This window comes from Lichenostomus cassidix, chromosome 7 (genome assembly GCF_008360975.1).
Source record: "Lichenostomus cassidix isolate B80296 chromosome 7, HeHo_3.0, whole genome shotgun sequence".
Classification (NCBI taxonomy): Eukaryota; Metazoa; Chordata; class Aves; order Passeriformes; family Meliphagidae; genus Lichenostomus; species Lichenostomus cassidix.
Window position 1 is genome coordinate 16,648,651 of NC_139488.1, and position 16,805 is coordinate 16,665,455.

Sequence of the window (16,805 nt, forward strand, 5' to 3'; positions counted from 1 at the left end):
TATTTCTGTGTGGCACTGGTATTTTTGCCTGACAGGACTCTTTCCATGGGAGGTGAAATCTTGCAGCTCCCTACCCATTTCACACAGTGCCTTAAGAAGGGGAGGCTATAGAAGAAGGCATTTTAAATTGAAAAGTGAACTCTCCTACAGTTCCTGCAAAAGCCTTGCCTTGTGGCCAAAATCCTGCCCAGACAGAGGGATGCCAGGAGGGGGGAGAGTGGCTACGCCTGCTTCTCTGCCTGACATGGTCTTTGAGCAGACCCCCACAGACCCAGTTCTGCAGCTCTGGATAGCTCAGGATGAAGGATTCCAGTTTTCCACAGGTCTGCAAGAGTCTTGGTTGTGAAATCTTTCTTAGTTCCTTTTTTCCTTTCCTGCAGTGATGAAGGGAAGCTTCCAGAAATTGCATGTGGTACCTTCAAAGAAGAGGAATTCCGCACCATTTACATGCATTGATACTGATGTCTGTGAAATGGTTGGGTGATTTTCTGTGATTTTCTGTAATTTTCCTTTCTGCTACTGTCTTCCAGGTGCACACGTTCAGGGGCCCGCACTGGTGTGAATACTGTGCCAACTTCATGTGGGGCCTCATTGCTCAGGGAGTAAAATGTGCAGGTAACAGTCATTCCATGTTCTTTTCCTGAGTCAATCCTCGTGTTGTAACTCTGTCATGTGCAGCCTGCTCCACCGTGACACCACGGGGCCAGGGGCCAGTCTGCTCCCTGTTAAATGGAAGAAGGAGGTGCATCCACTCTGCTGCTGGTGGTTTCAGGTACCTGTTAGAGTTACTCACTGGAGTGATGCAGAGCACCCCTCAAGCACTCACAGTGAGGAGACGATAGTCATCATTAAGGGATCTTTTTTCCCCACCCTTTTAGAATGGAGGAAAAGTAGATGGATGCATAATTAGCTGTATTTCTTTTATACCATTCTATATATTGGGAGGTGTGAGAAAGGCACTGAGGATCTTGATGTCCAAGGTGGTCATCAACAAATTTCATGTTACTTCTGTGAAACAGACATTCAGGTTAATTTTATATATAAACCAGTAGACTCCCAGCGTGCCACAGACCCTAAGTCATGTCTCCTACTTGCAGACTGCAAAGAAGCTAAGAAAAGGGATGATGAATAAGGGATGCCTACTGAAATGTTACATAAACATTCAGGTGCTGGTAGAAATGTATTACACGCATGGGTGTCACTGCAGGCATTTCTGGAATAAAGCCTCTCTGAAGGAAAACAGTTTGACAGTTTTATTGATAAGGTTCTTCTGAAAGGAAAGGACAGTCGGCTTTCTTTCAAAGGCAAAGAAAAGGATCAAAGTGATCAAAATAGTTTACTGTATTTAAAAAGTACTTTATGACATTCTAGCAAACTGTATTTATAAAAATGGTGCAAAGAGATGTTGATGTATGAAGACCTGCTTACGTTGCCCTGGAAACTGAATTTTCAAGCTAATTTAAGAAAATCTGCTCTGTCTAAAGCTTTCTGAAGTCTTGTCTCAAGCAAATAAGAAGGCTTTTTATCACAGAACTGCAAAATAATGTACAATTTAAACTAATTTCTAGTCACAGAGGATTGAAATATTTTTAAATTCTTCACCCATAATTATTTGAGTGCAATATTTTATTACCATTAGAGTTTGCACTGCCCAGGTTGTGTTACAGTGCAGCTCTGTTTTTCCTCTACTGAGAATATAGGATTGCAGCTATGTCCTTCACTTGTGAATGAAGATTGTTAGTACTTTTTGCTGCTGTTGATTTTACACAGGGTATACAGTGCTAGGACAGAGAGAAAAAGCTTGATTTTGGTTTTCTGATTAGTAAATTTTTGATGACACTTGAATCAGTAAGTTCTTTATTCATTGCCTTACATTCCTCAGTTTGGGCATTTAGGAGAGATAGCAAGTATTTTTCAGATAGATGTTAGGTAACTTAGATCCAGAAAAACAATACAAACAAGCGGTAGGAAGGCTTGCAATTCTGCATGGCACTGTGAAATTAATACTGTTGCTTTTACAATTAAACCCAAAGTGCTTATTATTTTGTACTACCTTTTTTTTAGCTGAAGTAGAGCTGATTTTCTGGATTTATGCAGATTTTTCTAAATTGTGGGTTTCCAAAATCTGGTTTTCTTTCCTCCTTATGAGGATGGTAATAAGTGCTGCATGTATCCTTTTTCCTCCTTGCAGTGGAGAGGAACATATGTGTATTAGATGACTTCATAGGTTCAGAAACTATAATTAGGGCTTTCTGTCTTGTGTGAGGTTTCACATCAATGTTGGTAGCTTCCAGTAATTTCTGTGATCTTATTTATATTTTAAATGCTTGCTGAAGTGCCAGCAAGGTGTTGGGGCAGGCTGAGGCAGGGTTGTTTTGGGATGAGCTGCTGCTGTGCAGCACCATCAGCTGGGGTGTGAGGAGGAGCTGTGCAGTGTCAGGGCTGCCAGCAGTGCTTCCTCAGCCCGGCAGCTCTGGTGGCTGCCATATGTCCTGTCCTGCCTGGCTCCCCTGTGGATGGGCAGCAGGGCCAGGCTTTCCCAGGGCATGGGTTGCAGCCCACCCACCTTGACTTTCCTCCCCTCACTGCAAGGCTGGCTTTGAGCCACTGGCCATCCTCAGCAGTAGCTTCCCAAGGGCTTCTCAGGTGATTTTATTCTCGTAATTTTCATAGAAATCAGCAGCTGGGCAGAGGAGAAGCATTCTGGGCAGAGCCCCACAGAGGTGGAGTCAGCAGGAGAGGTTGAGCTGTTCCCTACTCTGCCTTGCTGTGCTTCACCTGCAGTAGTGTCTGCCTACTCCTGCAGCTGGGGCTGTGAGAGCCAGCAGAGCCAGAAGCTGCACAGATCTGGGCATTTCAGAGAAACATGGGAGGTGCACAGCCACAGAACAAGGGCCTGCATAGCCAGTGCTGATGTGTGAGTGCAGGGGAGCTCGGGCTTGAGTGCTGGGAGTTTAGATGAGTTTATGTGGTCTTACAGTGTTTTGTTTTTTTTTTTAAAGTGATCATTTGTCTTCTGGACTGAGTCATTTTAATATGGAGGCACAGTAAACCAGGAGCCACATGAGGCCATTGCTTTTCAGAGTGGGTTTGTACTCAAAAAAAATTACAGCTTTTAGCAGGATGCAGCCCACATGCATTCAAGTGGGGTTCAATGCCACTCCAGGGAAATCCACAAAATCTATTTGGTGGTCTGTATAATCAGGTTATTGAAAATACCTATAACAAATAGACATGGATTACTGCATGGGCTGCTCTCAACCATTTTAAATCGTATTCTCTGCAGAAGCACAAAAACATGCAAGAAGAGAAGTGTGGGACAGTCCAAGACCAGACAGCAAAGATAAATGTCACCCATTTCAGAAAGGAGGAAGAGGCAGTGGAAAAAACAGAGCTTATTTCTAACGGCTGATAGTTTATGTTACACAAACTAAGCCAATCCTTTAAAAAGTGATAAACCAGAACTAAACATTCATAACAGTACATGTGCCATAGCAACCAGTAACGATGCTTTAGCAGCTTTAATTTGATTCATGCTTTGTTTCAGTCCAGCATGGCTGAATGTGTCCCTCTCTGCCAAAAGACAGGCATGAGTGTTTTCAGGATCTTGTCAGGTGCAGTCCTCTATGATTAATCCCTGGAAGGTGATTCTCCCTAGCTTATCCTTGTTCAGGTTTTATGGCAGACAAAGAAGGAGGATTATTTTCCCTCCATAAAGATGAGAGGTAAACATAGGCACCACACTGGATACCTGGTGGGTGGTTGTTGGTTGAAATGAGATGTTGGTGTTATCTGGACTACAAAGGTTTGGGGGTTAATACCAACCCCCAAACATAAGAAAAACTTCATTTTCTTCCAAAGTTAGACCTTGAGGTGATATCTGGGATTTGCATCCTGTAGGAAATTAATTGGTGCATGTAATATGTAGTCTGACTTCTCCTGAAGGGATCTAGCAGAACAGAAATAGTTTCTTTTTCCTCAAATGTTATTCTCTCAAATTTGATCTTTATTTCATCAGCTTCTTTAAAGACAGATTTGCTTCCTTAGAGTGAATCCTTATAATAAATATCTGCCCTACTGCCTCAGAAGATCTTACTTCCAACTTAATGCATCCAAGCCACAGGCCCTTGAAATTTTTGTGAGATGAAGACGTGTCTGTATGCAAGGAATCTGCCTTTTCTGGTGGCATGCTCCATCTCTAGTGTGCCTTCTTGCAGGCTTTTGCCATAAGTAGAAATGACTGAAGAAGGATTTGAAATTAAAATGCCACTACTTTGTGTAAACACTGAAGCTCAGCAGAAGTTAATGAAGATGTAAGAGTTTACTCAAGATCAAAATCCAATTCATGAACTTAGAAAAATGTATTCTTTTGTTACATTCCTCCTATGTAAAGCTCTCCCGTGCTCACAGGGCTCGTCCCAGTGCCCAGAATGAGTTCAGAAGAGAAACTAAAACAATATTCAAGGAAAATTTGCATATGTGCACCAGGGAGTTCTTTTATGAATGGTACAAACATGTAGCAAGCAGTAGCATTAACAGAATAGTGTGTTCTCAGAGACTAGAGCATTGATGATGCCGTTTGTGTGCTGCCCAAGTGGACTGGTAGACAGGCAGATTAGTAGACTTGTGAAGCTGCCACATGTCCAGCCCATCAGGACTCTCCAAGTCCTTCCTCTGTACCCTTCTGCTTGTTCTTCATGAATAAGCAGTTTAATCAGAAGTTGTTTTTTTTTAACAGACTGGTTACAAAGCATTAATTACCTTATCTTAAAGATAATTTTTTATATATCTATTTCACTGGATGCTTTTGATGGTATTTTGGGCTGTCCCTAATAACACCAGGCAGTGCAACCCTCTGAGGCTGTATATGAAGTCCCATTTTTGCTGCCTTCATAATTTTGCTCCAGACTAGCTCAGCCTGCCACCCATGTAGCACTTCTGTCTTTTGATTTCCATGGAGCAGGTAACTTCTCTCTGCAGCACTGATAGAAATTAACTTGCAGTGAACTATCAGTGTGCAGATAACCAGCTGCTTGGCAGAGCCCAAGCAATATTACTGCCAGCCCTGACCGCAGTAAGCCCTTGGAGTTCATTTTCAGAAAAGTTCAAGTACAGTCTCCAAGCAGGATTGTTTTGTGAATTACTGCTTAAGTGTTTAATTTTCCTATTTCATCCATTTCCTTCTCCAGCAATTGAAAGATGCACAGCTGCCTCGTTTCCTTTGCTCTTTGTTTTGCCTTGCTGTGAAATCCTTTGTGTTGGACAGCCCTGTGTTGCTCCATTGGTGTGTAAGAATGAAGGAGAGCACAAAGGACTCCATCCTCAGGCATTAATTGTGCAGGCAGAGTGCTCATGCTTTCAGTGCCTTGTAAAACAGCTGATGCTCTTGTGACTGAAGTCAGCAAAGGGAAAGGCAAAGTGTTCTCATCACGCTGCCCACTCTCAAGGTATTTTGCATGCATGCCTCAGTCATGAAAAGCTTCCCTTCTGCCCACGCTTGTGCCTTAAAAACATATCCAAGCTCCTTCTGAGATGAGCACCCTGATCCTGCTGGTTGCGGGATGTAGAGCACAGTCAGTCAGCCCAGTAGAGGCCCAGAGAGCAAAGCAAAGCCACAGAGGTCAGGGCTGTGGAAGGGGAGCAGCCCCTGCCCAGCACAGCAGGCGCCGATGCTGTTGGAGATGTGTGCAGCCTGACAGGCTGTTCCACCCGCTCGGGATCTGGTGCTGGTCCTGCTAGGAACGAGCTCCAGAATTTTGAAATGCTAATCAGACAGCAGAGCCTTGCCTCAGAGCCGTTCCCATGGGGAAGCTATTCTGGAGCTATATATTCTTGAAAGTGTTAAGTCCTAAAAGCAGTTTTATCTCCAAGCCCACGCAGACCTGGAAGCCTTAAGCAAGCCAGCGGCTCAGCAGGGGAGCTGTCGAGGAGGTAGGCAGGAGTCGTGGCAGGAAGCCAGGGAAGTTCTTGAACAAAACTACTCTAATCTTTCAAAACTTCCATAAAATCAAACCATTGTTACTAAGCATTTAAGGCACAAACGTAAGTATTCTTTTGATTTGAGATAAGGGAGTATTGGCTGGTTTGATGGGCTTTTTTCCTTTTCATTTCATCAGCACTGATTTTTTCTGTAGCATTAGGTAATTTTGTTGCCAAGTAACTAGCTGCCCTCTAGAAATGCCTTTCTTAAAATAATGTACCCTGTAGCACATGATAGTTACCTTCCCCTGCCTGGTGGAACAGGCTGCATCCCACAAAACAAAACATTGCTCCCTCTGCTACAGAAAGAGCGTTAAATTTTTAGAGAAAAGCTATGAGCTCATGAGTGATGTATGAGAGCAAATTCTTTTCTAACCTGTTCACCCTTGCAAAAGGAACGATGCCAGCACTCTGTGCTTGTGCAGAGCCCGTTGTGTCCCTGTGTCACTCGCCAGGTGTGAGGGTGGTGCCCTGTTGGCAGGTGCTGCAATGGACCAGCCCAAGGCAATGCTCCACACTGACCACACTGACCACAAACCTCAGAAGAGTCTTTCAAGACATCTTGCAGATAATGTAAATCTACCTTTTAGCTCTTAAAGCTGCTCTTCAGAGTGATAGAATGCATCAGTTTTTGGGGGGATACTTTGGACATATAATTAGAGTGATGTATGTAGCACATGGTATCGTTCCGATGGAGCATGATCAGCAGCCATGCTAGCCAGTAAATCATGAACCAAAGGAAATCTAAAACTGACTGAAGTCAAATCAACAGTATAACAAAAAGCGACAGCTAAGTATATTTTAGTCTCTGCAAATATTTATAATGTGTGCTCATGGGGCAGTAGTAACGTACATATATCTTTTGGCTCTGCTCATGCATTTAATATGAACATGTTATTTGTTCTTTTAGCCCAGTGGACTAACATCAGTATTAGCTGTTTCTATAACATTTCCAAACCTTCTTCTAGGCATCATAGGAAACAATTGTCAGGCTGGTTTTAAATTTAATACTTCTCATCAAAGTAACGTCACAGCCCATCTGAACTCCTAGATCAATATGCTATTAAAGCCAGGGCAGCTTATCACAGACTTTCAAACCTGTCATCTAAAATTACTTTCTGCCCACCCTCCCTAAATTTACAAACTTCCTATAAACTCTTGAATTTATGACTGCACTGGTTTTGGTCACATGGTATATTTGAAAGGTGGCCACAGTTTGATAGCACTGTAAAAAGGAATAGTAAGAGTGACTTACAATTCTACTTCTGAGAAATCATCTCTGTACAAGGTGAAACTGATTAACTGAAGTCAGCAGAAGTTTTACTATTGACCTGCAAGAGCTCATGACTGCATGTTTTACATCTGTCCTATATTATTATAGGATTTATCAGCAGATACAGTGCTTTAGGGGGATTTCTCTGTAGCTCCTCACCAGCCAGCAGGTATGTGCTGATGAATTTCTGTAAGAAATGGATAAGGCTCCTGGTTACTTTAGATCCAGAGTAAAGCTGCTATTCTGGATTGGTTTTTTTTTTGGCATAATGAAAAGTAAATAGACCCTCAGTTTTAAATCAAATTAATCATCTTGGTCGTAATGAACCCAGCCAAATCATGAAGCTCACATGCAAACAGGGCAAGTAGTCCTAAGAGTTCACCCCGCAGCAGTGTGCAGGGAGGTTCAGGACTTAGCTTTCCTCTTCCTTCCTACTTGACTCTGAAGTAATGGCTTTTGAAGCTTTCAAAGCATCTGCAGTGAGAACAGAGGACTTTTTTTTTTATTTAATAGTATTCAGTTTCCAGCGTAATTCCTGTCCTTTAGTACTGACAAGTAAGCTGGGTATAGTTAAGTACAAAACTAGCACATTCCCAGAAGCACCTGCCGTGGTGCTTTTTCCCTTGCTGGAGTCAGAAAGGCATCATCCTTAGTTATCAACTGGACCAGAGATGAGTGACTAAGACATGGGTGTTCTGCCTTTTATGAAGTATTTTCAGCTGGGGTTAGAGGCCCACTTGGTTCAAGAAGCACAGCACAGGTGAGTTTCAGGTTCTTCATTGGAAAAAAATACCATTTTCTGATGCAAATTCACTGAAATCTCCTAGATGTATTTACTGATACAAAATTGCTAAAGTAAGATGGTTTTCTATGCTTACACAAGAGGCAAGAAGCCTTAGTTATTGGAAGGGCACCACACAGCCCAATAATACTGAATATAAGGCTCACACATTTTCTAAACATTAAGTATCTGAAATATCTCCAGGTTTTAAATGTTTCTCATGAGTGTTGATAAGCCCTTAAGCAGTGGGCTAGTACATAAAATCTAATCAAATGCAAAGGAAGAACAAAAGAGAGAGGAGAAAAGTTGACTTCTGCATTTGTAATTATTATTCTGGTATTAATGAGGTCAGATTCAAAGCCCATCTGACTCTATGGGATTAGCAATAACACAATTACTGTCAGAAGCAAGGTTTTCACAATGAAAACATCTCTGTAAGTTGGAGATTTTAATGAATTGAAACTTTCTTGTATATAAATATAATTAAGATTATCTCAGTCAAGGCAATAATTGGTTTAAGTCAAGTGTAAGATACTTGGGAGTATGGTTTTGGTTTTTTGTTTTTTGGGGATTTTTGTGTGTGTATTTTATTCTTAATGATCATTGACTTTCCAGAAACATAACTCTGAGCTCTATTGCTGTCTGTGTGAAGCAGCCAATTTGCACTCACAGAATCATTCATGAGTTCTTATGAGTGAGGTGCTGCCATTCCAGTCTGGTAGACATCATTTTTGATAGACATATTAGATATTTCATGCTTATTGGAAGAGGTGCTTCTTGAGGCAGTTTTAGGAATTGCATGTACAATAATTATATTTGTATTTGTAAATACTGTTATTGCAATGTTAAGGTTTATTTCTAAATAAAGGAGGTCAAGATTTAAGATTTCCTTTGTGGTCTCAATTTGGTTCCCTTGTGTGTGTGTTAAGATGTTGCCTCTAATTATTTGACTATTTGTTATTTTTACTCCACGATTTTGTCTTTATTTTGAAAGCAGACTGCTTTAATAGCACCTATTCAGTATTTTATCTTCTTGTTTTTAAAAGTGCTAGTCTTACTAACAACACACTATTCAAACCTTACACCAAAGAAGCATAATTTTACCTCTGCATTTCTGCCAACATTTAATGATTTGTTTCTACAAGACACAGAGGAAGCAAGAACAGCTTCTCCTTGCCATGCTAGAGCTGAAGCAGTCACTTGCTAAAGGGCTCAGTTCACATGTTTCAGTGAATGTAGGTTCCCTATTTAAAGCACAGAGAGACCTGGTTTTTCAAAGTTCAGGCAAAATGTGGCACAGGGCGCAGATATTTAAAGCATGGTTGGAGCTCCCCTTGCCTGTGCTGGCTGGCAGGCCCAGAGTTTCTTTGTTCCATTGTCTCGGCTTAGAGACAAATTTTCCCAAAAACTGCAGGTAGGGAGATGCTGAGCATGTGGTCACTTTGGGCTCACTCTGGTGTCTTAGAGTGCTTGACTAGAGTGGGATTTAAGTAAGTGCTCAGGTGAAAGCAACGCTGTTGCTGTTTGCCCTCTGTCAGGAATGAGATGACTTTGCAAATGCCAAGGAACCCAAGTGACCAACCCACACTTCCCCAGAGGTGAGGGGCAGCAGTGGGGTCTGCCCCTGCCCCAGATCCAGCACAGCTGGGGAGAGCCCAGCAGAGCTGGGGGCAAAGCAGCCCACCCAGGCTGCCCAGGCTGGGACCCTCCGGGGCACCGCGTGTTTGCAGCATTTTGGGTTGCTTGGCTTTGCCCACGGTGGGGTTCACAGCACAGAATCACATCCAGCAGGGAAATTCAGCAGCTCCCTGCCCGTACATTCCCCTCCTCCTCATGAGGAAGGGAGCTCACTCCTGCACAGAAATACCTAAAGAGAATTCTAACCAGCCATTTCATCTGGAACAGGGTCTGTGCAAGTGGTGATTGATTGAAGGTGACATGCCAAACTTTAATTGCAACCAGAGGATCCTAAGTGACAAATCTGGTTGCTTTATAGGCCTTTTAAGTAAACAAAGTGCTTTTAGCAGCAGGCTACAGCTGACTTAGTGGAAATTATACTTAACCATGAATTTTGGGGCTTACTGTTTTGGAAAGAAGTAAGTGAAATAACTTGAAGCTTTTATGAATGTACAAGTATTAGCAAAATCAGCAGGAACAAAATACAAAGGGGTTCTTGGTAGGTAGATACCCAGTACTGCAGTGGTAGAAGAAAGTACACATTTTCATCAAGGCATTAATCCTTCAAGCTCCTCCATTCCATAAGCTTGTCACAGTCCAGGGCACTCCGGATGGCAATGCAGCAAGGTGCAGAAATGCCTGCAGAACAGGAGTCCCTGTGCATACCGAGTGCACATCAGAGTATGGCAGCTGCCCTGACTGGGATGTGCTGCTCTTCTCACTGGGTTCAGCTGTTTCCTGACCAGCACTTGGGAGTGTGCACTGAAAGCAGAGCCACACAGGGTCAGTGCCAGAGTGCCAGAGGTCTGCTCCCTCATGGTGCTGATCATAGTGTGGGCTTAGCGTCAAAGGTGCTGTATTGCTCTTCCCATTTCTGTGTAATTGGTGGTGTTTTCCCAGATTGTTCCTTCTCAAACCCTGAACATTATGTTCTTAGGGGTTTTTAGGCAGAGCTGATTTCAATTAAGTTTCAGTTAAACTAAATTGTGTTCTCTGTGTTTTTACAATAAAGCTGCGGAATTGTTTTTGTTTAAAAAAAAAATATTTTCTTAAGTAATTTTAGAGTGAAAAGAATCCTTTTGGTGCCTTACAGCACTATTTCAGAAACACTCTGTGAAATGGCATCAAAATTCCTGTCACATTGACTTAGCAAAGTCCTTTGACCTTTGCCAGCTTGGTGACCCCCATGTCTGTTTCTCAGCTTCCCTCCAGGCCAGGCAGGGCTGCCACCCCTGCCCAGAGCTGAGAGGTCCCCAGAGTGGCTCAGGTTTTGGCATTGCCCTGCCAGTGCTCACTGCAGAGGGGTTGCAGCCTGGTTGTAACCCAGTCCCTACCTTCATCTCCCCCAGGAGATGTCTGAAGTGCACATCCAGGACTACACTGAAGATGGAAGTGTTAGGAAATCCCCAGTAACTTGAGAGGAAAGTCTGCATTGCGACAGCAACGTATGTTAGAGTGGTGGGGAACATAACTGACCCCTCGCTCCTGATTCAAAAAAACATATGGAAAGCTTGTCACTCTGTGTTAGACCTTCTGGAAACAGAAGAAATGTCTTGGGGAGGAAATCCTTCTAATGTCAGGGCTGTCCCTACCCCAGGTATTTGATGGTTAAGGGCCCTCACAGTTGTGAGCTGAGGTCAGATCCTGCCGGAGCCATTTGTACTCCACAGCACTGACCTCAGAATTCATTTTCAGCAAACACCAGCCTAATCATGTTTTCATTTTTTCCCCTCAGATTGTGGTTTAAATGTGCACAAGCAATGTTCCAAGATGGTCCCAAATGACTGCAAGCCAGACCTGAAGCATGTCAAGAAAGTGTACAGCTGTGACCTTACCACGCTAGTAAAAGCACACTTCACTAAGAGACCAATGGTAGTAGATATGTGCATTAGGGAAATTGAATCTAGAGGTAAGGCATCGTTAATGGACTTTGGTTGCTTTACTGATAATCCATTTAGATTGATCTGGGTCATCTGGGTTTCTGCTGAATGTATGATTGTTCAAAACAGACTCGCACAAGACATTTTATGATTGCCAATTACCCTGCACAGCTAATATTACACTTTGCATTATTTCATGGTTCATATCATTTATAATTTTTATCGATTCTGCTGGAAATTGCTTAATGGGCAGTTACTGCTTTGTAGTTATATATTAGTGCCTATCTTTCCAATCATATATTTATTTTAAAAATAAAGTGAATGTGGCAAAACAAAGAGGATTAATATTAATGTGTTCACTTTTGCTAGTTCCTCTAGCCCACACTGAGTATCCTTTTCTAGAATTAGAGTATTTGTTTTCATTCTGAAATAATGACTGATCATCAAGTATGTTAATCTGAATTATTTTTAAATTAATTGGAATTGATTTAATATGTTTCTTCAGCTCTGAAGTCATTTATGTAAATACAGTTTACTGCCGATATAATAAGGCTTCTACTGCAATGGGTTAAAAACCCAGGATAAGATGTCATTCTGGAAAAAAAACCTGATAAGGGTTTTAAAGCATATCTGCTTTTTTTGCCTTAAATGAAAAACTTGCCAAGGGAAGAACCAGGTGGAAGGCAACTGTAAAAATAAGGACTAATTTTAGTCATGTTAAACTGTTCGTTGCAGGTCTTAATTCTGAAGGACTGTACAGAGTCTCAGGATTTAGTGATCTTATCGAAGATGTCAAAATGGCATTTGACAGAGGTACAGTCTTTCCTGCATGCTGGAACTTGGTGCTGATGTATTAAATATACACAGTTTTACTGCAGAGCCTCTGTCTCACGCTCCACTGCATCAGTGGTCTGAAGGAGTCCAGCAGCTGTGCTGGCAGGAGGAGAGACTCCCCATCAGAAAAGCACATCAGCTTCACTTTGGCCTTTATTACAAAAATCTACTTTTCTCCTTCCATCAGTATCTGTGCTCCAGTAACCATGTGTGTAGGCAAGGACAAAGCTTTCTGAACTACTGCCCTAGTTTGCAAGTAAAACTGCGCTGGGAGGGGTGGGGGAGGGATAGAGGGTAAGTGGTGAAATGCCTTAAGAGGGCTGTGCAACTTAAATCCATCTTTCTGGATGAAAGCTCCAAAATAATAAGATGAATGCAATAGTGCAAACAAAGTTTGAATTATTACGGACTAAAAGAAGGTCACTGAGAACAAACTCTTCTCTCTGAGAAAAGATGGTGGGAAAATTAAAGGCTTTCCAGCTGTAGTCCAGTAGAAATCAAGGCCAGAATCCGTGCTGGAAACTCTCTTTCCTGTTTGTCCAGAGGACTGGACCTATTCAGGCAACATCTGCAGTGTTAGCAGGGTGGGGATGTGCTGGAAAAGCCAAGTTCTGGATCTGTATCCTCTGCAGTTTGGAGTAGGTAGTGTGTTGTATTTAAATGGTGAACACATGTTTTTCCTATAAAATAGGGGGGCTGTGGACAAAGCTGGTTTTCTGCCTTTTACATTTTTTACCAGACTCCCTGATTTCTCATTCAGTGCCAATGATGAATGCATTGTTTTGCAATGCAGTGCGTTCAGAAATAGCTAAACATCCACACATTAACACAAGACAGATAGTGCTAGATCAGGCAGGTTTTAAAAATACCCCAAACTATTTTTTAGTAATTACTTTAAACAAAGAAAGGATATGTTACTTTATAAAATGCTTGAGCTTTTCACCCTGAAACCATGAACGTCACAGTCCAGTAACTCTTTTACTTACATAAGCCAAAATCTGTAGTTGTTTTCTTTTCAATAATGTTTGCTTAAGCAAGTCATTTTTCTTTTGAATGCTGCTTTACATCCGTTTACATTTCCGAGGCTTTAATGTCAATGCCTTCTCCACACAGATGGGGAAAAAGCTGATATTTCTGTGAATATGTATGAAGATATCAATATTATCACTGGTGCACTTAAACTGTACTTCAGGGATTTGCCAATTCCACTCATCACGTATGATGCCTACCCAAAGTTTATAGAGTCTGCAAGTAAGTGTAACACATTTTTCATCTGCTTTTCATTCTTAGCCTTTTCTTCTCCTTTGTGTGCAGTACTGTCCATCTCATAGCTGTTCCATCAGCTCTTACCCTGCATGCCCAATTCAGTAAGGATTGCAGGACTCAGCATGCAGTGCACATTGTGACGTGACCACGTGATGCTACGTGAGCATGGTTACATTTTCCTTTGCCTCTGTCACCAGGAATGTTTCCTTTTCATCACACATTGTGGATTACATCACTTGTGTGTCTTGCATGAATCCCTGACAGTGATATTTGAAGTCTGTTGGGTTTATGTTGCCAGCAAGAAAGTGATTTATGGAAATGTTTAGAAATAAGATGTTGTTTGTTTCAGGAGTTGTCCATTTTGAGTGTTTTCATAAACTGATAACCACTCATCATCCTAAGGCTGCCTTTGGGGCTGGCCTTGCAGAAAGTGGGTCTACAAGCACAGCAGTAAGCCCAGCTGGAACATCTCTCCCAAACATCCTGGCTGCCTGAAGCATCTCTGTGATGTGTTCACACCAGCCACACCTGGAAAGGTGTGACGTAGCTGTGGGTAGAAGACAAGGGCTGCAAGCTGGCCTTACAGCTCCTCTGGAGAAGGCTTTTTCCAAGTCGTGGAGACAGCACTGGTGGCAAAGTTCCCAGTACCTTCTGCTCTCCCAGAGTTGCACCTGTAGATTATTTGTGTAAAACTAGTCCAGTCAGCAAGGATTGCCAGAGGAATCTTTTTAATAGGCTGCAGGGAATCTTTCAGTGGAGTGCAGTTTGCTTTGGGGAGTTTTCTTTGTCCAAAACCAGTGACATGCTGATGGTGCTCTGAGCACCTCTTTGGACAGACAAATCATCCATGAATAATTCAGCAGAGCTGTGAGACCCTCCCTCCTGTGCAGACCACCAGTTGTTGCCTTTCTGTGTGTGAATTCTGGCTGTACGTGTGGTGACAGTTGAACATCTGTGTTTCAGAAACCACAGATCCGGATGAACAGCTGGAAATTCTCCACGAGGCGCTGAAGCTGCTGCCGCCTGCACACTGTGAAACATTACGGTATCTCATGGCACATCTGAAGAGGTGGGTGCAATAGCTGCAAAGAACTCTAAGCCACACACATTTTTAGCAAAAGTTCACGTTAGCACCTCCAGAAAAGCCTGGTCAAGGACCACCAGATCCTGGAGAGGCACTGTGGCAGAAGTGATAGCGTGCGCAACAGCAAATACTCAGAGATAGGGGATTATCCCTCATAAAGCCCTTGCAAAGCAAAATCAAGGTGGCATGTTAGGGTGCCCATTTAGTTTCTCAGGTAACATGAACTTACTGCCAATATGTAAGAATTATTCCCTTTCCTTAGAAAAAATACTTTAAGCTCTCTTCTGCCTTTTTTTCATTTTGTAGTTTTACAAGTAGAACTGTGTTGACTCTGCTGAGTGCCTCAGGCAAAATGCAGCTACACCGTTTCTGCCTGATTTGTCCCTTTATTTCAATGACATTTCTAATGGGTGTTTTAGAACAGACAAAGGGATGAGAGACATAGGAACAAAAAATTCCACCTTACAGCTTGTGAAGTGTGAAGGTTAATCTTTCCTCACCCTGTTCAAGATTAGTTGTTGCTGTTCTACCTAGCAAGTTGCTTTTGCACATCGTATTTCTGGTATAGGTGAATGATAAGGTAGAAGAGTGACAAAATTCACTATTTTTAAACTTTTGTTTAATACTTTTGCTAAAAGGAGATGTGCTGCTCAAAAGGATGTTTTTTGCTGCTGAATTCAGGTAATCAGACACAGCTTCTTTATTTGTAATATTTACAGACTCGAGACACAGCAGCTTGGTAACGTCAGTCTGACCTGTTTTCAAATAGAAATTTAGGCAGGAAGAGAGAAATGGAAGAAAAATCTTATTGGTAGTTTTTATATACCAAAGGACTTGTTCATGCAGTGCAAGTGGCACAGTCTGTGTGCTCTGAGGAGGACAGAGACACTGACTCACCACAAACCCACACAGCATTTGCCTTCTCTCACTCCTGAGTGTTTCACCTGACACTGCCATGTGTGACCTGCTGGAAACAGTGGCCTCTCCTTGGGGGAAAGGCACACATTTCTGCCCAGTTTCCCTGATTTTCAAGCATATGCAGGCAGAGTTTAGCACAAAAGAAATGTGAGAATCATTATCTCTCTTTTGTTTTTTTTTTAACAGAGTAACGCTCCATGAAAAGGAAAACCTGATGAGTGCAGAGAACCTGGGCATAGTTTTTGGACCAACTCTTATGAGAGCGCCGGAGCTGGATGCGATGGCTGCACTGAACGACATCCGCTATCAGAGACTTGTGGTGGAGATGCTTATAAAAAATGAAGACATTTTATTTTGAATATTTTGGGGGTTTTGTAATAAAAAAGGAAGCAACAGTGTTCTATGGATGAAGGAATATTTTAAAGTAATTTAATGGCTCTTGTCACTGAATTCCATATTTGCTAGAGCTTTCGATGTATTCAGGATAAAAATGAAGGAACTCTTTGTCGTTTCTGTAGTGCCATTCAGCTGATGTTGAAAAAGGTTAACACATACTTTCCAGTACTAGTAATCCTGGGTGTTTATCATGTTAAAATAAAAAACAAAAAGCCTAAAGCTATTGCATGATTTGCTCCCTGTTCTCCCTGTTCTGGTGAGACTCATTCCATGAAGAAAACAACTGAACTGGTGCAGCATCTTTGTTCTGGATAGTTTGTGATTGTAATTCAGCATGTTTCTCCGTGTAAACCTGTTGTGAATTTGCTTTTTTGTTCTATGTAATTGGTTTCTGATACTAAAAAGAAGGCAGACTTATGTGAAATGGAGCCTCTGGCCATTTATTGACATTTCATATTATTCTCTTCCACTTTTGGGGCTGATTTCTTCCTGGGTTTCTTTCCATTTTTTCATCATATAGTGATTTGTTTTTAACAGAAACAAAATTGTATTTTAAATGTTACTTTAAGTAATTCTTCATGATGTTTATGGTGGTTGCAGTGAAATCTGCAATACTGAACAGTGTTCCTTTATTATTATTGCTATTTCAATTGTAATTTTGTATTTTTATCTGGCATGCATATATTAATTTATTAAATTTTGCTTTTAGAACTCTAA

At 41.9% G+C, this 16,805-nt stretch overlaps 1 protein-coding gene across 2 annotated transcripts in view; it reads left to right on the plus strand.

Moving 5' to 3' along the window:
* Positions 1-16,805, plus strand: part of CHN1 (chimerin 1) — a 94,626-nt gene extending 77,821 nt beyond the window's left edge. For both annotated transcript variants that reach the window (XM_085066403.1, XM_085066404.1), the window contains exons 8-13: positions 531-615; positions 11,446-11,619; positions 12,326-12,403; positions 13,538-13,675; positions 14,654-14,759; positions 15,879-16,805. In XM_085066403.1, the coding sequence (XP_084922529.1) occupies positions 531-615; positions 11,446-11,619; positions 12,326-12,403; positions 13,538-13,675; positions 14,654-14,759; positions 15,879-16,050 (753 nt within the window). In that variant the 3' untranslated portion in view covers positions 16,051-16,805. The remainder of the gene's footprint in view (positions 1-530; positions 616-11,445; positions 11,620-12,325; positions 12,404-13,537; positions 13,676-14,653; positions 14,760-15,878) is intronic.